We start from the raw sequence: 20,575 nt of genomic DNA on the forward strand, positions 1-20,575 counted from the left end.
GCATTTGTTGTAAAGCTGGTTTGGTGGTGCTGAACTCTCTCAGCTTTTGCTTGTCTGTAAAGGTTTTAATTTCTCCATCAAATCTGAATGAGATCCTTGCTGGGTAGAGTAATCTTGGTTGTAGGTTTTTCTCCTTCATCACTTTAAGTATATCCTGCCACTCCCTTCTGGCTTGCAGAGTTTCTGCTGAAAGATCAGCTGTTAACCTTATGGGGATGCCCTTGTGTGTTATTTGTTGTTTTTCCCTTGCTGCTTTTAATATGTTTTCTTTATATTTAATTTTTGATAGTTTGATTAATATGTGTCTTGGTGTGTTTCTCCTTGGATTTATCCTGTATAAAAATTCTGACACAAGTGTTGAGTGAGCGGTGGGCTAAGATGGCCCCGCCGCGGCGAGTGAGGGGCTCGGGTCCGAGATATTCAAAGAACACTGTAGGAAGAACACAGTCCACGAAAGATGAAGCTGGCCAAAAGTACAAGCCTACTGATATATTTGATTTTCCTGATAATTCTGGGATCTCAAGCATCGGCAGGCTGGGTGAAAATGAGAAAGATGAAGAACCCTATGAAACCTTTGGCACACCTTGGAGATATTGCAGGTTCGGTTCCAGACCACTGCCATAAAGCAAATATTGCAATAAAACCCTCCTTTACACAGCACTGCTATATATGCTGATGAGGAAGAATTCTCCAAGCACTGTGGGTCATCTCTCCCCTCAACTCCTCAAGGAAAAGAAGCAAAAAGAAGTTCGGACACTTCTGACGTTGAAGCAAGTGAAAATGAGTCTGTAAAAATTAGTGCAAAAAAGCCAGGAAGAAAACTCAAGCCCATTAGTGATGAATCTGAAAGCACTGAAGAAAGTGATGTAAGAAGAAAAGTTAAACCAGCAGAGAACATAAGTACACAACGTGAAGCTGTTTCAGCTACAGCATCTTCAGAACCTTCAGAGAAACCAGCTGAATCAGTCACGCTTAAAAAGAAAACTCAGAAAAAGAAGATGTTTCGTGGCAAAAGGAAGAAACCAAGAAGTGAAGCCGCAGACTTGGCTATCTGAATCAATACACTCAGTAACCTTATGTGTCCTAGAAGTGGCCTATCAGGTAGATTAAAAACTATGAAAATACAGTTAACAAAGAAGATCTCAATCACCAGTAAGCAGACTGTTAAAGACACAGCAAGATACTTCCGACTGTTTACCTATTTGGTGTTTAAAAGAAAAGAAAACCAGTGACATCATGGAGTTAGATGTCGTTTTGTCTGCATTTGAGAACATCCTCCTAGAGTATAAGCAAAAAACAGACTCTAGAATTTGTAAGGAAGCCATCAACAAATTTCATTCTAATTTGAAAGAACTCATCAAAATGCTTAAAGAAGTCCAGATGTTGAAAACTCTGAAAAGGAAGAACACTAAGATGATCTCAGATATCGAAAAGAAAAGGCAACGTTTGATTGAAGTCCAGGATGAACTGCTTCGGTTAGAACCAGAGCTGAAACAACTACAAATAAAGTATGATGACCTTAAGGAGAGAAAAGCTTCCCTTAGGAATGCAGCATATTTCTTGTCTAATTTAAAACAGCTTCATCAAGATTATTCAGATATTCAAGAGAAAGAACCAAATGTAAAGGAAACGTATGATTCGTCCAGCCTTCCAGCTCTGCTATTCAAAGCAAGACCCCTTTTGGGAGCTGAAAACCATCTGCAAAATATCAACTATCAATTAGAGAAGCTCCTTGACCAGAAATGAGACCAGTCTACTAAAGTGTGCACATAGAAAGATTAGTCTCATGCTACTGCCTGTTACCTTCTGAAACTGTATGTATTTTTCCACAAAGGAGATGGGGGAGAAAACCGCCAAACTTTATTACTATTAATTTGAATTGAATATTCCTTTTAATTGTTACAGCAACATTCTCAGGTACATTTAAAAAAAGTAAACTTGTCTAATTGTTCAGGCTGGTTGTATGGTCTTGTCACCAGAATCTAATATTACTTTGTCATTAAAATTAAATGGCTAGGTTATAGTAGTTTTAGAGGCCAAAAAAAAAAAAAAAAAAAAAATTCTGACACAAGTGTTTTAATGCCTAACTCAAAGTGACCTTATTTTAATGTTAGCCGGAAACAAACTAAATAAGCAAAGCGGTTCTTTACACACTTAACAAACTAAGTAGACAGAAGTTCTAGAAACTTCCTATGAGTGATTTTCTTTCAACATCAGCTGCACAATAAGAAATAGAAAAAAAACCCAAAAACACCAACTCTGTTGACACTGGGAGGAAACAACGTTTAGATACTAACAATCTTTCTGTTTTGGAGCTCCTTAGTCAGATGAGTCAATGAAAGTCAGATTATTTATAGCAAAGATTTTCTTAGTTCACAACTTAAACTCTGATAATTTAAACACCACAAACTACTAACCTAGTAAGACTTTCTGGAGATAAAATGGAAACAAAAAGAATGAAACAAAGTCAATGTTTTCAACCAAAAGGTATAAGGTGATGGTGAAGGCATTGAAGAACAAATAAGTTCTTTCTAACTTACTTATGAGCTGATATCCTTATTTATAGGAATAGATTATTTTGAAGAAAATAAATGAAATTCATCTTTTCCCCACAACCAATACTTTATAAAACTTGAAATACTTACTCATCAAGAGATATGCAAAGGAAGCAAAAGCAAAAGTAAACAAATGGGACCTAATCAAACTTAAAAGCTTTTGCACAACAAAGGAAACCATTGATAAAGTGAAAAGACAACCTACTAAATGGGAGAAAATATTAGTAAATGATATGACCGATAAGTGGTTAATATCCAACGTATATAAACAGCTCAAACAACTCAACAGTAAAAAAACAAAAACAACCCAATTAAAATATGGGCAGAAGACCTGAATAGAAAATTTTCCAAAGAAGATATTCAAATGGCCAACAGGTACATGAAAAGCTGCTCAACATCACACTGATCATCAGGGAAATGCAAATCAAAACCATGATGAGATATCATCTCACACCTGTCAGAATGGCTATCATCAAAAAGATCAAAAATAACAAATGTTGGCAAGGATGCAGAGAAAAGGGAACCCTTGTACACTGTTGGTGGGAATGTAAGTGATGTAGCCACTATGGAAAACAGTATGGAGGTTTTTCAGAAAAAATAAAAATAGAACTACCATATGACCCAGAAATTCCACTTATCCATATATCTGAAAACAAAAATGCTAATTTAAAAAGTAACATGCACCCCAATGTTCACAGCAACATTATTTACAATAGCCAAGATATGGAAGCAACCTAAGTGTCCATCAACAGATGAATGGATAAAGAAGCTATGGTGTGTTTGTGTACACAGACACACACACATGCACACACACACATATACACACACACACAATGGAATACTACGCAGCCATAAAAAGGAATGAAATCTCCCCATTTGCAACAATATGAATGGACTTGGAGGGCATTATGCTAATGAAGTAAGTCAGAAAGAGAAAGCCAAATACTGTATGATAACACTTATATGTGGAATCTAAAAATTACAACGAACTAGTGAATATGACAAAAAAGAAAGAGATTCACAGATATAGACAATGAACTAGTGGGGAGAGGGAAAGGGGGAAGGGGCAAGAAAGGGGTAAGAGATTAAGAGGCACAAACTACTATGTGTAAAACAAGTAAGCTACAAGAATATACTGTACAACACAGGGAATATAGCCAATATTTTATAGTAACTATAAATGAAGTATAACCTTTTAAAATTGTGAATCACTATGTTGTACACCTGAAACTTACATAATATTGTACATCAACTGTACCTCAATTAAAAAAAAGAGATATGCATGCAGAAGATATGAGAATGCTTCATGTCAAATAAAGAGCTTTGAGCTAGAGGCCAATAGATGTGGATTCCAGATCTAGTTCTACTAACTGTCCAAACTAGGATAAGTTTATTCACCTCTCTGTGCATCAGCGACTTTTTTTTGGATCACATTATTGGATGGACATATTATTTACGAGGTTCTTTCTACTTCTAATACTCTAGTTAGACACACTGTTTAATTATATGGTATCTCAGGGGTTGAAGGGGTTCAGCAAGCTTCTCTCAAACTTTTATAAAAATGGCTGAAGGGAGGGAGAATCTGCTTCACAGAAATAAATATATTCTAAAGTCTCACCGTTGTCAATTTTCTATAATTTCAGCATGACCTCCAGAAACTCATTTTAACATTAGCCTTAATTTTGGAAGGCAAATCAATTGCCAAAAAAAAAAAAAGATGTTAATGTATGATTTCAAAATAGTTCAGCCACTTATATTATCATGCCAATGTCTTCTTGCCTAGGGCCCAAGGAGCTTTTTGTTTTTAGTTTTTAACATTTTATTTAAAGTATCAAATCATAGCTAATCTACGTTCACCAAGCTTAATCAATATCATAAACTCCTAATTGATCAAATACAACAAACAGTTTTCTGAAAACCTAATAGCAAGAAACTAATAGCAAGAAATCTTCGAATGTTTTAATATGATTGCTAATTCTAGACTTCTGAGCTATGACTGGGTCAACCTTTCTTTCCTGTGTGAAAAGAAATAACTAGGAAAGAAATGAAAATACTTCCTTTTCCTTCCTTTCTTAACACATATAACAAACTAAAAACCATTCAACCAAGTGGAACAGAAAATGACCTGAATCTCAAATCACTATAAAAAATTTTAGCAACTCCACTCCATTTGAATGCACCCATACTTTTTTATGGCTACAATGAGATCGGAAAAATGGGACTGGGCTCTCAATTCCTTTGATTATTTCAGTCGCAGGTACACTGTTCCCAAAATATAGACAGTAAATGGTGAGTGACAACAATCTCATTGAACAAAATCAGAGACAGCTTGTTTTGTCTGGCATGACTGGTCTGGGAAATGACGGCAAGCACAGAATGCTATTCAACGATCTAGAACATAAGTACTAATAACAGCATTAAGTAAGACAATAACAGATTCAATGTTGATATTTCTTTCCAACAGCAATAAGCCAAGCACTACTTCTCATCATCACAAACAACTTGTTCCATTGTATTTAAATGCAACCTGAATTTGCAATGCTTTACAAGAGACATGCTGATTATCCAGAAAAGGATGTAAAGATTAGAAAAAAATCAGAATCTACTGTCTGTAATCTAAGTATGGAGCTTATTGTCAGATCTGGACCTGAGACAGGAGATAGCAGGGCCCCAGGCTGAGCAGCTGGTACTTGTCTCCTGCTGGTACTTCAAGAGAAAGACAATGGCAGGAGCAGAGCTCTGCTTGAGTAAAAGATAAGGAGGCCACATTTTTCTTGGGATCAAGGAGACCTCCCAGACCACACACGCGCAGAAAAGATCCTCAGGGGTCAGGGAAGGGAGGGGTCGCCAGCCCATAATACGTCCTGCCAACCTCCCAGAAACCCTCGTACTGGAATCCATCGTGGCTAAAAGGTGTGCATGCACATCAGGGAGGGCTCTGAGTCAGACCAGATATGGGCAACAAGCAAGATGATTGGCCAGAGGGAACACTGGAGAACTGCCCCCATATAAGCAATTTAAGCCATTCCAAAAGCATGCAGCTCACTCCAAGCCCGCCCGTGTGTTCTTCCACACATACTTTGCTTCTAATAAACACTTTCCCTGTTTCACTACCTCCATCTCTTTGCTGAATTCTTTCTTCAAAGAGGACAAGGACCGAGGTCCTGTTTCAAGCCTGCTGGCCCTCATAGTCTAGGGGTTAGGATTCAGTGCTCTCACTGCCACAGCTTGGGTTCAATTCCTGGTCAGGGAAATAAGATCCTGCTTCAAGTTGCTGCACCCCATGCCCACACCGCCCAAGATCAGACCCACTAGAGCTCTGGGGTTCCTTCCAGAGTTAACTCTCAATATCTCACCTTATGTCATCTCTTTCTTCTCCTTCCTCCTCCTCCTGTTCCTTCCCCATTACCACCCCCAACGCTAGTACATTCCTGAGACTCTTGTTTTCTGATGGCTCTCTCCTCTCCAGCGTGCCTTGAGCTGAGCTTCACTTTTTTAGTTCTCAGCTCAGTTTCCGCCACATATGCTGTTTTTCTTGTCTTGTTAGCATGACACCATATATCTTATTTTTTAGAAATTATGTGTAATGGAGAGAGCGCACTACAGTTGGTACATCTGACTGGATCTGGCATAAACTTTCTAGAACTGAAAGTTAACAAAGGTCTGATAAGAGCCTCATCTACCTCATCCATACCTTGTAAGTGTTGAAACTGTATTTTCATGCATGGGCTTGAGTTAAAATGAGGAATTAACCCAATGAAGGAGAGAAAAACAAAACAAAACACCCTAATGTGAAAGAGCTAAGTTTTGGAAAATGAAGGTTTGCATGTTGTACCTGGAGGCATCATCACTAATGCTTTTGCCTTGATAGAAATACTTTGCCCTCTGCACTTCCATTAAGCTGTCCTCCCATTTTTTGTCTCCCACACACCCTGTTTTCTTTCTTTCTTCATCGTATTTACCACTATTTGTTATTCTATAATAAGTGCCTGTTTGCTGGATGTTTGTTTCCTTTACAGACTGAAGGAGGCCAAAAGGGCAGGAAATGATTCTGCTCAGAATAGGTCTCCAATAGATTCTGGTTCAATTAATTTATGAATGGATCACCTTCATGCTATGCTATCCAAAGGGTCATGGTTAAAGAATCAGATTTTGTCCTTTGATTATTTTATCTTCTAAATGCATTTAGTTAATGCAAAAGTGTTAAGGAAATGGATTAAATAAATAGGTTAAATATCCAATGATTTTTTTAAATGACATTAATTTTATAGGCATTCAACTCTAAGTAGAGAAGAGCCATGTTTGAAATCAACATTCCCATTGGTGTTTAACTTCCTAAATCTTAAAGATGATGCTAGGAAAGGTAAGCTATTTAGAAGTTGAAAGGTGCCAAAGCACTATGTAAATTTAAACTATCTATTAGGTCATTTCTGCATTTAGGCATTCTGTAAAAGTAAGCATTTGGTACTCAAGAGCTCTGAACCACAGAAGTGACAAGTCCACCTAATAGGAATTTAAACAGGCCATGTAAACTGGCAGATGCCAACACTCATGATAGAATATGGACTAGACATTGAGGACAATGGTCTGACTGCTGTGAAAAATGTCACGAAGTTTTCAATGTTAGGAGTTTTCCTAGTCATTGAAAAAACCAGATACTTCCCTAGGTGCCTTTTTAGTTTTCAAAGTTTAAGGTAAACCACATCTTTCCTCAGGGAAGTAAGTTATTTAAGGCTTAAGAGACTTGACAGAGTTACAATGGAATCTAATATCCTCACATATATGCTTCTAGAGAGGCTATTCCGTGTAACTAATAAATTGACACTGAAATATTAGAAGATTAAAGCACCTACAATCGAAAACTGAGGGAAGCAGGGCCAGCATTAGATCAGCTGAAGTGACTCATAAAACTCTGCAGGACACATTTTCAAAGTTCCACCCACTTATATTTAAAAGAAGTCATTGAATAGCTGGCCCAGTTTAAGACAAGTGGCCATAAAGGACACTCAGGATCTCCGGGGAGGGACATAACTCCCCATGACAACTCCAGTGAAACCAGGGTTGACAATCTCCAGTGCAGCTGAAAGTGTAAATACGGAGTGAAGCAGTAGATGTTTCAGACCCTGGATCTGATTAAATCCTCAAAATCTCCATTTTGCAGATGAAAAAACTGGTGCACAAAGAGGTTATATAAACGTACATGGTAGCATGAGTGCCACAATATTACAAAACACCAACAGTCTTTCTCATTTACTTTGAAGTCACTTCACCTAACCTTGAAACCTACTACTCAATAATGTTTCTTGGGTGGAAAAATGGAGGGTTTGAGCGAGGAAGGTGAAGATACGGATGAACACAGAAATAGATTTGTGTTTCCTTAAAACCTGAGAATCCTTAGGTAACACAGTTTGCCAGGTCCAGATTTATGCCCTGTGATTTAGTCCCCATGTGGAGCAGTTAGCAGTTCTCTACTTTCTGGCCACAGATCAGATTCCTAAACTTTGACTGTTTTACAGACATGTTCTCCTGTTCATAAAGCTTAGGTGATGAGAGTGTGGTTTGATGATTAAGAGACCATCATTATTGCTGGAAGACCCCACATATGGACAAGGGCCAATTAGAAGCATCAATTTCCCATGTAAATTCAAGGCAAAGGAAGGTGGATGGGGCGGGGTTGAGCTCTGAGCCCCACGAGGCATATGCTCACCAACCATCCTCCATCAGCTTGTGGAGAGAAGGGAACTAGGAGAGAGCTGGTGGGAGGGGGTGTGTTGGAATTCTTCCCATGGATGTGAGCCAAGGGGCCACTTTCAGTTTTCATTTTTATTCCAGATCCAGGATTTAGTACTTGGTTCAGGTGAAAAAAATATCTTGCGTATACAGTAGAGTCATAGGAACAGAGGTAGATCTCCTGACCAGGGGAGAGAAAACAAGTAAAAAGAAAGCTGTGCTTCTGATCTTTACACATTGGAGACCTTACAAAATGCTCATCTATTTCCACATGACTGTGAGGTTAATTGAGTGTGTCTGTCCAACTTCAATGTGCATAAGAATCACTAGCCTGTTAACAATAAGATTTCAGAGACCCAATGCCAGAGTCTCTGATTCAGTAGATCCAGAGTGAAGCCAGGAATCTGTAATTTAAACAATTTCCCTCTAGTGAAACTTACACACTCTTGGAGAAAACAGTGGCCCGAACCACCCATTAACCAGCAGATGTACCTCTGAAAATAAATTTCTGTCATGGTTTACTTCAGGATACTAAAGTGTTTGTTCATCAAATTCTTCTCAGTTAAGAATGTTCAGAAATAAGTCAACAGTAAAATTGGTATTATAAGCTGCCTAGGAGCCATTTCTTCTCCTTTTGCTGGGTAATTTCCACGTTTAAAGAAAATTTCAAGTTCGAGTTTGTTCTATTAAAAAGGCTTTATGACATTTTTTCAAAGAGTCCCACTCCTATTTACCAAGAATGTGAAGTGAGGGAACAATTGATTCGAAGTTCTTCTTTATGCCCCAAATTAGACACTGTGTAGTGCTTTCCTCTGTACTATTTGCTCTTGAGGAACGAGGATTTAATTTTAAATCCTATTTCACTGCGCCACACTGTTGCTCGTCATGAAATACCTTATTTTTGATAACGGGAGCTATCCAAAGTAAAAGATAAATTAAGGAAATGAACAGGAATTTTCTAGATGGTTGTTTGCCTCTGCAGGAGGGGAGGAGCCTAATTTCGATAAGCGTCAGGTAGCAAACCAGAAGGTGTCACGTGGACCAACCCTTCCCTTTGTCCTTTTTGTACATTTTCACTTGCCTGACTCTACAAAGCCCCAGCTTGCCCCCCACTCCCTACCACCTCATCCTCCCTTTAAAATGACCAGTCACCTTGGTACAAACTGAGCTAGAGTTTGGCTCACACTGGGCTCTTGTCCCTATTACAATAGTGTACTACTGAGTAAAATCTGTCCTTACCACTTCAGCCTCTGGCTTTGTTTGACACCAGGCACCGCACCGGATCTTTTACCCTCTAAAGACCCCTTTAGAGGACCTCCATTTTTGCAGAAGGGGGAAATGAGGCTCTGACAGGTATAGCTGGTGTCAGAACAAGATTCCAGCTGAGACCTTCTTCCCTCCCGAGCGCGTTCTCTCTTTGGGGCTGGCTTCATTGCATGGGCAACTTGCACGGTTGCACAGGACCCCGTGCTTGGAAGTGCCCCCTGCTTGGTCTAATGCTCTGCTGTAGCTGCCTTGAAATGCTTAATAACTTTTGAACACAGGGCTCTATATTTTCATTTTGCACTCGGCCCTGCAAATTATGTAGCTCATTTCATTTCCATGGCCTGCTTCAGCCTGGGATCCCCCAAACATTTCAAACTCGAAGCTAGAAATTCTGATGAAGTTCTACTAAGAAGGAATAAATGTACATATGATCCCCACTATAAATGAGGGGCAGAGTAGGAAGCTGCTCAGGGCAAAAACGCCTGGAATAGTCCACCTAAGTGTTGGTAAGGATTTATCACTAATAAAGATTTGATCTCCTGATAAATTCTGCTGTTTAAGTTTCTGGCCAAATGACTTAGTTCTAATTTTATTTCGCTTCGTAATATTGGCTTTTAACATCTTCTGGTTACAATAGGGACAGAGCATTCCTACTAGGAGCTCATCTTTCTCTTTCTGTAAAAACAATGTACCTTTCTTTGATAATAAAAGTAAGGCATGTTGCTTGTGGAAAATATGAAGAAGAAAAAGAATCACCCATAATTAGCTAAGTGGAGAAAATATTTTGTTACATTATCATTTTTTCTTAGGAATTGATATGTGTCTAGGTACACATTTTTAGTTTTACTGATGTCTGTCTATTGATCCATCAACTAAGGGCTTGATCTATCATCTATCTACCTGGAAACACAGAATTTATGGTTTCAATTTGAATCCTGTGGTTTTCTTTTTTCATTTAATTTATTCTAAGGATTTCCCTTATGGGGAAAAAGGATTCTTTACAAGAACCTGTTTAACAATCTATTGTTAAAAATTAGATTTGTTCTCTTTCTTTTTAAAAGTTGTTTTTATAATTGACTCTGAAGGCAAGGAGCAGGTATCAATTACATTCAGGGTGGTTAACGGAGAACACGTTGCATACTCAAAACTGCAGATTATAAGTCTATGAATCGGAAGGGTTTTCTGTACTTACAGGACATAAATTTAGAACAGATCATTCTATATTGTTCTATATATACTAGAAGAAAATTACTGAGGCAGACCAGGCTGTCTTGGTGCAAGTGAACGGTAGAATTAAATGGGTAAAAGAAAAAGGAGAGGGAAAATACTCTTTGCAGAATCTATCCAAATGTCAACCTCTTTAAATCAAGAAACTAATTATTTACTGCACAGACAACTCACCAAGGCAGAAAAAAAAATGTGGAGTCTTGGGGTTTATTTCCCCCAAGCAGTGATTATATGCATCAGCATCCGATTCACTTACATGTTAATTAGAGGCTTTATTTTCATTGAAGAATCTGCTTCCTTTGTTTAATTCAGCAAAACCAGCTTAAAAAGAAGTTTGCTACTTAGGAAACCTTTATCCTCTCCTTATTTTTATTTTTATTTTAACAACTTTATTGGAGTACAATTGCTTTACAATGGTGTGTTAGTTTCTGCTTTATAACAAAGTGAATCAGCTATAGGTATACCTATATCCCCATATCTCCTCCCTCTTGCGTCTCCCTCCTATCCTCTCTTTATCACAGGAAAAAACTTCTTTCACATTTAGGACAAGACTGTCAGTTAATACTTAGTCTACATCTAGAGTTGTCAAGTTGTATTTTTGTACCTCAATTTAATAACATATGGCGGTAGCTTGAGAGCAAAACTTTCTGTCAATTTTTGTTTTACCAACTTTACAAGGTTGTGCTCCTTTGATGCAGCTTTTAAATCACAGGGCTTTGTACTGGCAGCTCACCTTGTCTGATCTCAGTTCCTGCCCCAAATGAAAACAAAATGTGTTTTTCTACTTTAAACACAGAGGGATTTCCTTAGATAACTCAGAATATAATTACCTGCTCCAGTCAAACGATCAGAAATTAAGTTCTGCACATTCCTCTGACCTGACACCTTCTTCCTTCCATGTTTCAAAGGTCTTTTTATTTTCCTTTTTTTTTTGAATTCCCAATTATCTCTATTTTGCTCACTGTGGGAACTTCTTTTCAAAGTGATTATTGACTTTGCCATCACCTTGGTTTGACTGAATAATGTGAAACTTAAGCTGGGCAGAAATGGGAAGAGAAGGTCATCACTTATTTGAAAGGTGTGCAGCAAAAATAGAAATGAGACTTTTCTGATAAACAAAGAAAACAAGGGAACAGTGAACAGGCTAGAGAAGAAACATAAAATGGCCTGAAAGAGTTAATCACACCTAGTTTTACTTTAACTGTTACTAATCTGTAGTGTCTGTAACTAGATTTGTACTTCAGGAAGCTAACCTATCACTCCTTAACACTATGTGAATTACATCCTGCACTCCCTTGTAGCATTTGCATTTCAGAAAGAAGGTCGCAGGCCAATAACCTGGAGACAAACGGACCCAATTAGCGGGGCTGCCTGTAACTGTTTTGAAATAACGCAGGAAGAAGAATGCAAGATCTTCATTACTTTGAGCCTTATCACCTACCATAGACCAGGGCTATATAACCTCTCTCGGTTCCCCAGGGAGGGGGGCACAGTTCTTGAGGCACTAGCCTGCTGTGTTTTCCCCTCTGCCTGGCAAAGGAATAAAGCCATCTCTCTTTCCCTCCAAATCTCTGTCTCCGTATTTCTGTTTGGCACTGGTGCACAGGGAGCCAAGATTTTTAGCATCAGGTGGAGATTGCAGAATGCTCAGCTCTGCTTCTCCTTGGTGGGGACTAGCTAAGCAATGGGAAAGCTTAGACCTGGGAACCAGTGCAGGGGTAGTGTGTGATACCATGTGGGTGATGGGGGAGAAGAACCTGGGGAAGCTGCTGAATCAAACTTTAGAAATAGAGGGCTGAGAAGGCATTCCAGAGAGCAGTGCGTTTTGAAGTGTAGGCTGTCTGCCATTCACTACATCCGGTTTGAATTTAATCATTTCACAGCTTTCTCAGTCTTGGTCTCCTCAGAGCAAAGACCAAACAAGTATGAATAAAGCTGCTCTCTAAACTATAAAGTGCTAAATAAAAGTGACATTCTTACTAATTAACTTAGTTAACTAAGTTAACCTATAACTTAATCCTTCACTTACTAAAAGCATTGAGTGCTATAAATTTTCCTGTAAATACTGCTTTAAATGCTTCCCAAGTTTTGATGTGTATTGCTTTCATTTTCATCCCATTCGAAATATTCTAAAATTTCCATTGTGACATTTTCTTTGACCTATAGGTTATTTAGTAGCGGGTTTTTTCTATTCCAGCTTTGAGATATAATTGACATATAATATTGTGTAAGTTTAAGGTGTACTATGTGATGATTTCATGTATGTATATATTGCAAAATGATTACCACGATAAGGACAACAAAGTTAACACATCCATTTTCACAGTTACTTTTCATTTTTTTGGTGAGAACTTTAAAGATGTACTCTCTCAGCAACTTTCAGATACACAATACACTGTTGTTACCTGTAGTCACCATGCTGTACATCACATCCCCAGACCTCATTCAGCATTTAACTGAAAGTTTGTACCTTTGACCACGTTCCCTCATTCCTGCCCCCATCTCTACTCTTGACAATCACAATCTACTCTCTGTTTCTATTAGGTCTGATAGTTAGGATTCCATATATAAGTGAGATCATATAGTATTTGTCATCTCCTGTCTGACTTATTTCACTTAGCGTAATAACCTCAGGGTTCATCCATGTTGCCAAAAAACGGCAATATTTCCTGCTCTTTTACAGCTGAATAATACTCCTGTATATGTATATTCACATATATTCATATATATTTGTGTGTATTTATATATATTCACATACATATATACACACACACACACAATATTCCTCTTTCTATATAAATCACTTCTTTGCCTATTCTTCCATTGGTGGACACAAGTTTTTTCCATGTCTTGGCTATTATGAATAATGCTGCAGTGACATGCGGGGTGCAGCTATCTCTTCAAGATAGTGATTTCATTTCCTTCAGATCTATACCCAGAAGTGGAATTGCTGGATCATATGGTAGTTCTATTTTTAATTTTTTAGAGACCTCCATACTGTTTTCCACAGTGGCTGCACCAATTTAATTCCTATCAAGGGTGTATCAGGGTTCCCTTTTTTCCACATCCTAGTCAACATTTGTTATCTCTCTTCTAACAGCCATTTTAACATGTGTGAGGTGATATCTCACTGTGGTTTTGATTTGCATTTCCCTGATGATTAGTAATGTTGAGCAGCTTTTCCTGTACCTGTTGGCCATTTGGAAGAATGTCTGTACAAGTCCTCGGCCCATTTTTTAAATTGGATTATTTCTTTTTTTGCTACTGAACTGTATGAGTTCTTTATATATTTTGGATATTAACCCCTTATCAGATATGTGCTTTGCAAATATTTCCTCCCATTCCATAGTTTGCCTTTTTATTTTGTTGATTGTTTCTTTCCTGCACAGAAACTTTTTAGTTTGATGCACTCTCATTGATTACTTTTGCTTTTGTTGCTTATGCATTTGGTGTAATATAAAAAAAAAAATTCCTAAAATCAACATCAAGGAGCTTTTCACCTATATTTTCTTATAGAAGTTTTATAGTTTCAGGTCATATGTTTAAGTTTTTAATCCGTTTCGAGTTAATTTTTGTGATTGATATAAAATAGGGGTCCACTTTCATCCTTTTGCATGTGAAAATCCAGTTTTTTTGGCTTTTATTAAAGAGACTTTCTTTTTCCCTTCAAATATTCTGGGATCCCTTGTCAAATATTAGTTCATCATATATGGGTTTATTTCTGGGCTCCTGATTTTGTTCCACTGGTCTGTTTTTAGTCTAGTACTTTACTTTAAAAATCACTATAGCTTTCTAATACAGTTTAAGTCAAGAAGTGTGATCCCTCCAGCTTTTTTTTTTCTTCAGGATTGCTTTGGCTATTCAGGATGTTTTGTGGCTCCATACAAACTTTAGGAGTTCTTAGTTCTATCTGTAAAATTTGCCATTGGAAACTTGATAGGGATTGGGTTGAACTTTTAAGTGGCTTTGGGTAGTATGGACATTTACAATAATAATTGTTTTGGTCCATGAACATGGGATATACTTCCATTTATTTGTACCTTCTTCAAATTCTTTTATCAGAGTCTCTCATAGTTTTCAGTGTACAGGTCTTTCACCTCCTTGGTTAAATTTATTCCTAAGTATTTTATTGTTTTTGATGTTATTGTACATGAGATTATTTTATTTCTTTCTCAGACAACCTATTGTTAGTGTATACGAACACTACTGATTTTTGTAGGTTAACTTTGTATCCTGTAACTTTACTGAATTCATTGATTAATCTAACAGGTTTTTGGTGGTTTCTTTAGGTTTTTCTATATATGCTATTGTGTCATGTGCAAAGAGACAATTTTACATCTTCTTTTCTGACCCAAGATTTTGAATATAGTTCCCTGTGCTATACAGTAGGTCCTTGTTTATCTATTCAATCCTATGTTTCTTAATGAGAATTTCACACTCCTCTCTCTCCACACTAATTCCCCTCTCCCCTGGGAGGAGAAGTGATTTGATTGATTGAGAAGACAAAGCTCTTGCTTCTATCTCTGGGACCTGCAGGGACTGCAAGCCTGTGCCTTCAGCCCGTGCTACCTCCCAGGGTCAGTGTCCTGGCAAGGCTTCCCTGCTTTATAGGCGCCATCTACCCCCCCCCCTACCTCACACCATTCTGCCTGTGACCTGGCGGGTAAATTAAATTTGAGGGAAGAAAGAGAAAGCTCACACTGGCTTTATCTCCAGTGAAGGAATTGTATGTTAATTCTTCACCAGCTCATCAATTTATTTGCAATTGTTTCACAAGTAGGAAAGGCACCTGATGTGGGGGTGGTTAAAGCCTCAATAGTTTATTTTGATAGCTGGTGCAGGAAGTCTCCCTCAGTTTTTTTTCCTACTTCTTCCTCAAAAAATCTTGGTGTTTCCTGCTCATTTCCTTTTCTGGATAAATTTTCAGGTCAACTTTTCAGATCCAATGAAAACTTCTTCTGGGCCTTTAATTGGGATATTAAATTTATAGAATAACTTTAGAAGAATTGGTCTCCTAAAAAAGACCTTTCCTATCCAGGAGCTTGGCATATTTTTCTGTTAACTCAGGGCTTCTGTGTACTTCACAGATGCTTAACAGTTTTCTTTAGTAAGTTTTATATGTTCCTTTGTATATCTCGTCCTACATATTTCATGATACTAATTACTATGGTGAAGGAAATTTAAGAAATTTTTGTAATTGGTACATGGGGGTATATACGAAACCATTTATGTTTGTTTTTTGATTTCTATTCTTGCCAACGTGACTAAATCTTTAATTCTAGTAATTAGCTCTTTATCTTTGATTTCTACATATCTGGTAATATCTTAAATAATGAAAGTTTGCTCCTCTCATCCCACTATGCTTTTGGGATTAACTGCACTGACCAGGAATTCTATCATGTTGAATAGCTGAGATACCAGGTATCCACATGTTATTCCTAACTTTTATTGATATGTAGTTAATGTCTTAGCATTGATGACAACACTTGCTACAGCAAGTTAGATGAAGTATTCTCTATTCTTTGTTGGCTACTTTCTTTGAAAATCAGCAGTAGGTTTTATATTTTATTATATATCTTCAACATCCAACAACACTTTTTTTTTTCCCTCTCAACATTTTTTTTCTCTCTTAACAGAGAGAATAACATTCATGGATATTCTAAATTAAACCACCTTCGCATAGTCAATATAAACCACACTTTGTCAGCATGTTTAATTCTTTAAACTTTGTTATGTTTTAATTTATGTAGGAGTTTTGCATCTGTATTTACAAGTGAGATTGGACCACAGTTTTCCTTTTTGCAGGTGTCTTCTCTCATCTAGTTTGGTATCAGAGTTTTGCTAGCCTTCTCTAATTGGCCAAGATATTTCCAATCTTTTTCTGTCATCTGAACATGGTTTTATACTAGAAATGATTTATAATATAAAAATTATCTATTCTTTATACTACATAAATATTATAATTATGTTAACATTACATGTTATCAATACTATATTAAGAATTAATAAGAAATAATATATGTCTCATTTTTATAATATAAAAATTATCTACTTCTTTAAGGTTTGGTAGGAATAACCTATAACATTTTTTTGAATCTCATGCCTATTTTAGGGATAGATTTTTGAGTGCCTTAATTTATTCTATGATTATTGCTTTCTTGAAATTTTCTATTCTTCTACCCAATTTTGATAATGTATGTAACTTAGAAAATTGGTAATTGCATCTAGAATATCCAAATGTGTACAAAGTAATTTCTTATGCTCTCTTGAGTCTGCCACCCTCCTTATCTATAGTTACATCCCTGTTCTTATTTCTAACATCATTTGTTTTTAGGGTTTCCCTGTTTCCCCTTGATCAGCCTTGCCACAGACTTGTCAATTTTACTGGTCACTTTAAGGAACCAAGCTTGATTTATTGTTTCAACTCTAGACTTTTCTGTCTTTCTTTTCTGATAATTACTGTCTCACATGCTTTTTATTTCTGAAAAGTCTTCAAATATACTGATTTTCTGATATCATCCTGTTTTTAGATTGCTCATTTTGTACATTATGCATATTTTCTCTTTTCCTCAATCCAGAATATATATTAGAAAACAAGAATGTTAAAATAAGAGGTTGGTCTTGGTGACTCAAACAATGATTTTCCCTTCTCTATTTCAAACAAAATAGCATAAGGTACAAGTCTTTCTAGTTATTGCAATTAATCTACAACCCCTCTAATTCTATTAGGCTTAACTAATCTTTCCTTCCTCTGCATTAACTCCCAGCAAAAGAAATTATAAAACATTTATCAAAATGCCTAGCACTTGACCCCATTTACTCATTCAATGAACAATGGTTGAAACACACACACACACATATATATCCTGGGGGGCTGGCACCGTGCTGGGTGCCAGGGACACACTGGAAAACAAAATAACATCGCTGAATAAAAGGCCCTCCAGTGGCGTGGGGGAGAAGGACACACATGGTGTGTAATCCCAAGACTGTGCTTTAGCCAATGAAAGTGCTCAGTGTTCTAAAATCAAGACAAGCTCTCGGGATGGATGGTCAGGAAGCATCATTAGTCTCCAGTGACTGACGGGTGCATGAAACAAAGAACGGGCACAGAAGTGGGTGCATGGCCTTAGTTCATCACCAGATGTAGCTTTTCTCCACTTTTGACCTGATAGAGCAAGGGAGGCCAGGTAAGCTCTGAGAGTTAGTGGCCAAGCCCCCAGTGTCACATGTGCCTGTGAATTTTAGATACCACTTTTTGGGGAAAAGGAGAACCAATAAATCTCAAGAATATACAATAGGAAATAAAAGAAGTCTGATTTCAGAAGTAGAAAGACCATTTGAAATTAAGCTGTAAATCTGGTCTAAATCTCAAGTTTTAAATTATCTTAGTAAACGTCACCTGGAGTCATAGTATACATTTATCATTGAGTTTGTGAAGGAAACGTATTTAATTCAACTAGCAATTTTGATTCAGCTTTGAACTTTGGGGTTAACCCACAGAAACAGGGAGATGATAGAAATGCACTGCTATTTAAAATAATTTCAGTGCAATCGATTTTGAAAAATATTCATTGCTTCTTTAACCCCAATATTCAAGTATCAAGGGAAAGGAGTATTTAAAAGCAGTAATTAAACATAAAACTGCTTAACTTAAATAAGAACCCAAGTTTTTTAAAGCAGAAGCAGTTGTTTACTAACTATCTCTAGTTTAGAGATAATACATGGCAGGGAAAAGAGACAGATTTCTCATGTCCTGAACTCAAGAGCACAGGCATATTCAGTGCCAAGATACCTACAATATTGTAAAATAACTGACATAACTATCGGTCACACAGAATCCTAGATCCTTCCTGAGGCCTCCCCACACACAAGACTTCCTCCTCTGGAATTCACTTCTTTTTACAACCACACACACATGACTGTCTCATTGCCTGACACAAGGCTGTCTTTTCAGCTGTCAGGTCCCCAAGCCCTGTGTGTATCACTTTTTCACGATCTGAGGGTGACGGAAGAGACCAAGAAGAGGAGAAAGTGGGAGAAATTTCATCTGCTTTTGGAAATTTTAATATGGACCGCTGCATTTTTTATTTTTTTTTAGCTCTTTTAATTGTGGCAGAGGAGAAAATGTGCTCCTAGGCTTGCAAAAATCAAACCCTCGAGCGCCAGTAATACTTCTCTTCAGCCGGCAGAGGGAACAAAGGAACAGAACTCCAGACACCCAGTAATATAATGCTTATCTCAACGGGCAAAAAACACAAAACCAACAACTCTGTTTCCCCTTGGTGGCTTTAGAAAAATAGTATATAGAAAAATAGCACTTTTGAACAAGGCTGTTTACCAAGGTTTTTTATATCAGAACAATATCTAATTTAGCAGTTGGTGTTTCTGATGTAAAAAGTTCCAGATACACCCAACCTCGGGCTGAGATGAGGTAAAACAGGATAAACAGCCATTTCTGCCATCATTCACATTTGAGTCCATTCTTAGATCAATTCAGAGTTTATAACTCTCAGGAAGGAAAAGACTCTTGCATTTGGTTACAGCTGTTGGCCTTTAATGAACATTCTATTCACATTCTGATCATTTAAAAATAAAATGCACTAGATTTTCTTTAACACACTGGCCCCTGGAACTTAAAAAGAAAGGCAGAAAATGAAAGGAAATCACACAGGCATTATGAAATGCAACCCAGTACAAGTATTTGTTTTTCAGTTTCCTAGTGAAAACAGCACCACTTGATGACAATTGCCTCTTTGCTGAAGCAAAACACACACTACGCTCGGATTCTACTTCAGCCTGAACCCCTTTGGAAAGGAAAGGGCAAGCCCAGTGGTGAGGAATGTAATTCACAATGCAGCCTTTATCCAAGCTCTGATACTTCCATTAGGGTTAAATGGAATCACACAGCGAATCTTCCACAAGCTCAATTTCCCAGGCAAAACTGTTGTGAAGATGTCTGCCTTCTAGTAGAAGCCCAGGAGTCCAGGGCGATCTTCAGAGAATATAGACATTCCTTTACCCATCTCTTACTCTCTTTTTGCCTCCCCTTTCCCAGATTACTTGCTCTCCATGACTCCCAATGGATGACAATGCCTTCTACCTCACCATGATGGATAAAGGGATTTAGGGGTTTCTTTCGGGGTGGGGGGGGAATCTAACATTAGATTATGGTGATGGTTACATAACACTGTGAATGAATATACTAAAAACTACTGAGGAATACATTTTAAATGGGTGAATTGTATGGTATGTGAGTTATTTCTCAATAAAGCTGTCAAAAAAAGGAATTTCTCTGTAAGTAATGAATTTAGATAGCAATGTCTGACCTCTTGCTTTTCAACTAAAATGAGAGTCAAATTAACATAATTTGGCTACTGGATTCCATTTCCTTGACATTTTGTTATGTTTCCATGTGTTGTATGCATGTGTGTGTGTGTATATATATATATATATGTGTGTGATTTTCTTTCTAGATTTTCCTTTGAAAGCATCTGGTCTGATTAAAAGTCAGTCTTGTTTCTTGTTTCTTTACAAGCAAAGAATTGAAAAACTGTATTACACAAATCAAAGAGAATCCAACAGCAACTTGTATTTGTTTTATTTTAAAACGTTATTAACTAATGACACTTACTGTGTGTCTATATGCAGAACGAGGTTGGGGATCACTTCCTGGTACATGGAAATAAGCTCCTATTTATATGATGCAGCAGCAAAAGATATTAAAGCCAGCTTAGGCAGCTTTTATTAAAGAAAGGTGCTGAGACTGAGGAAGGACATAGCTGGGTGCTGGTCAGACA

At 37.4% G+C, this 20,575-nt stretch overlaps 2 protein-coding genes across 2 annotated transcripts in view; one reads left to right on the forward strand and one right to left on the reverse strand.

Moving 5' to 3' along the window:
- DLGAP1 (DLG associated protein 1) overlaps positions 1-20,575 on the reverse strand; it is an 871,245-nt gene that overhangs the window by 517,702 nt on the left and 332,968 nt on the right. The gene's annotated exons all lie outside the window — the stretch shown is intronic.
- Positions 378-1,966, forward strand: LOC133075675 (centromere protein U-like). The gene is made up of 3 exons (XM_061170023.1): positions 378-577; positions 643-1,037; positions 1,171-1,966. Exons 1-3 carry the CDS (start codon positions 379-381, stop codon positions 1,744-1,746), a joined length of 1,170 nt encoding a protein of 389 aa, XP_061026006.1. The 5' UTR covers position 378; the 3' UTR covers positions 1,747-1,966.

The sequence above is a fragment of the Eubalaena glacialis genome, chromosome 15 (assembly GCF_028564815.1).
Source record: "Eubalaena glacialis isolate mEubGla1 chromosome 15, mEubGla1.1.hap2.+ XY, whole genome shotgun sequence".
Classification (NCBI taxonomy): Eukaryota; Metazoa; Chordata; class Mammalia; order Artiodactyla; family Balaenidae; genus Eubalaena; species Eubalaena glacialis.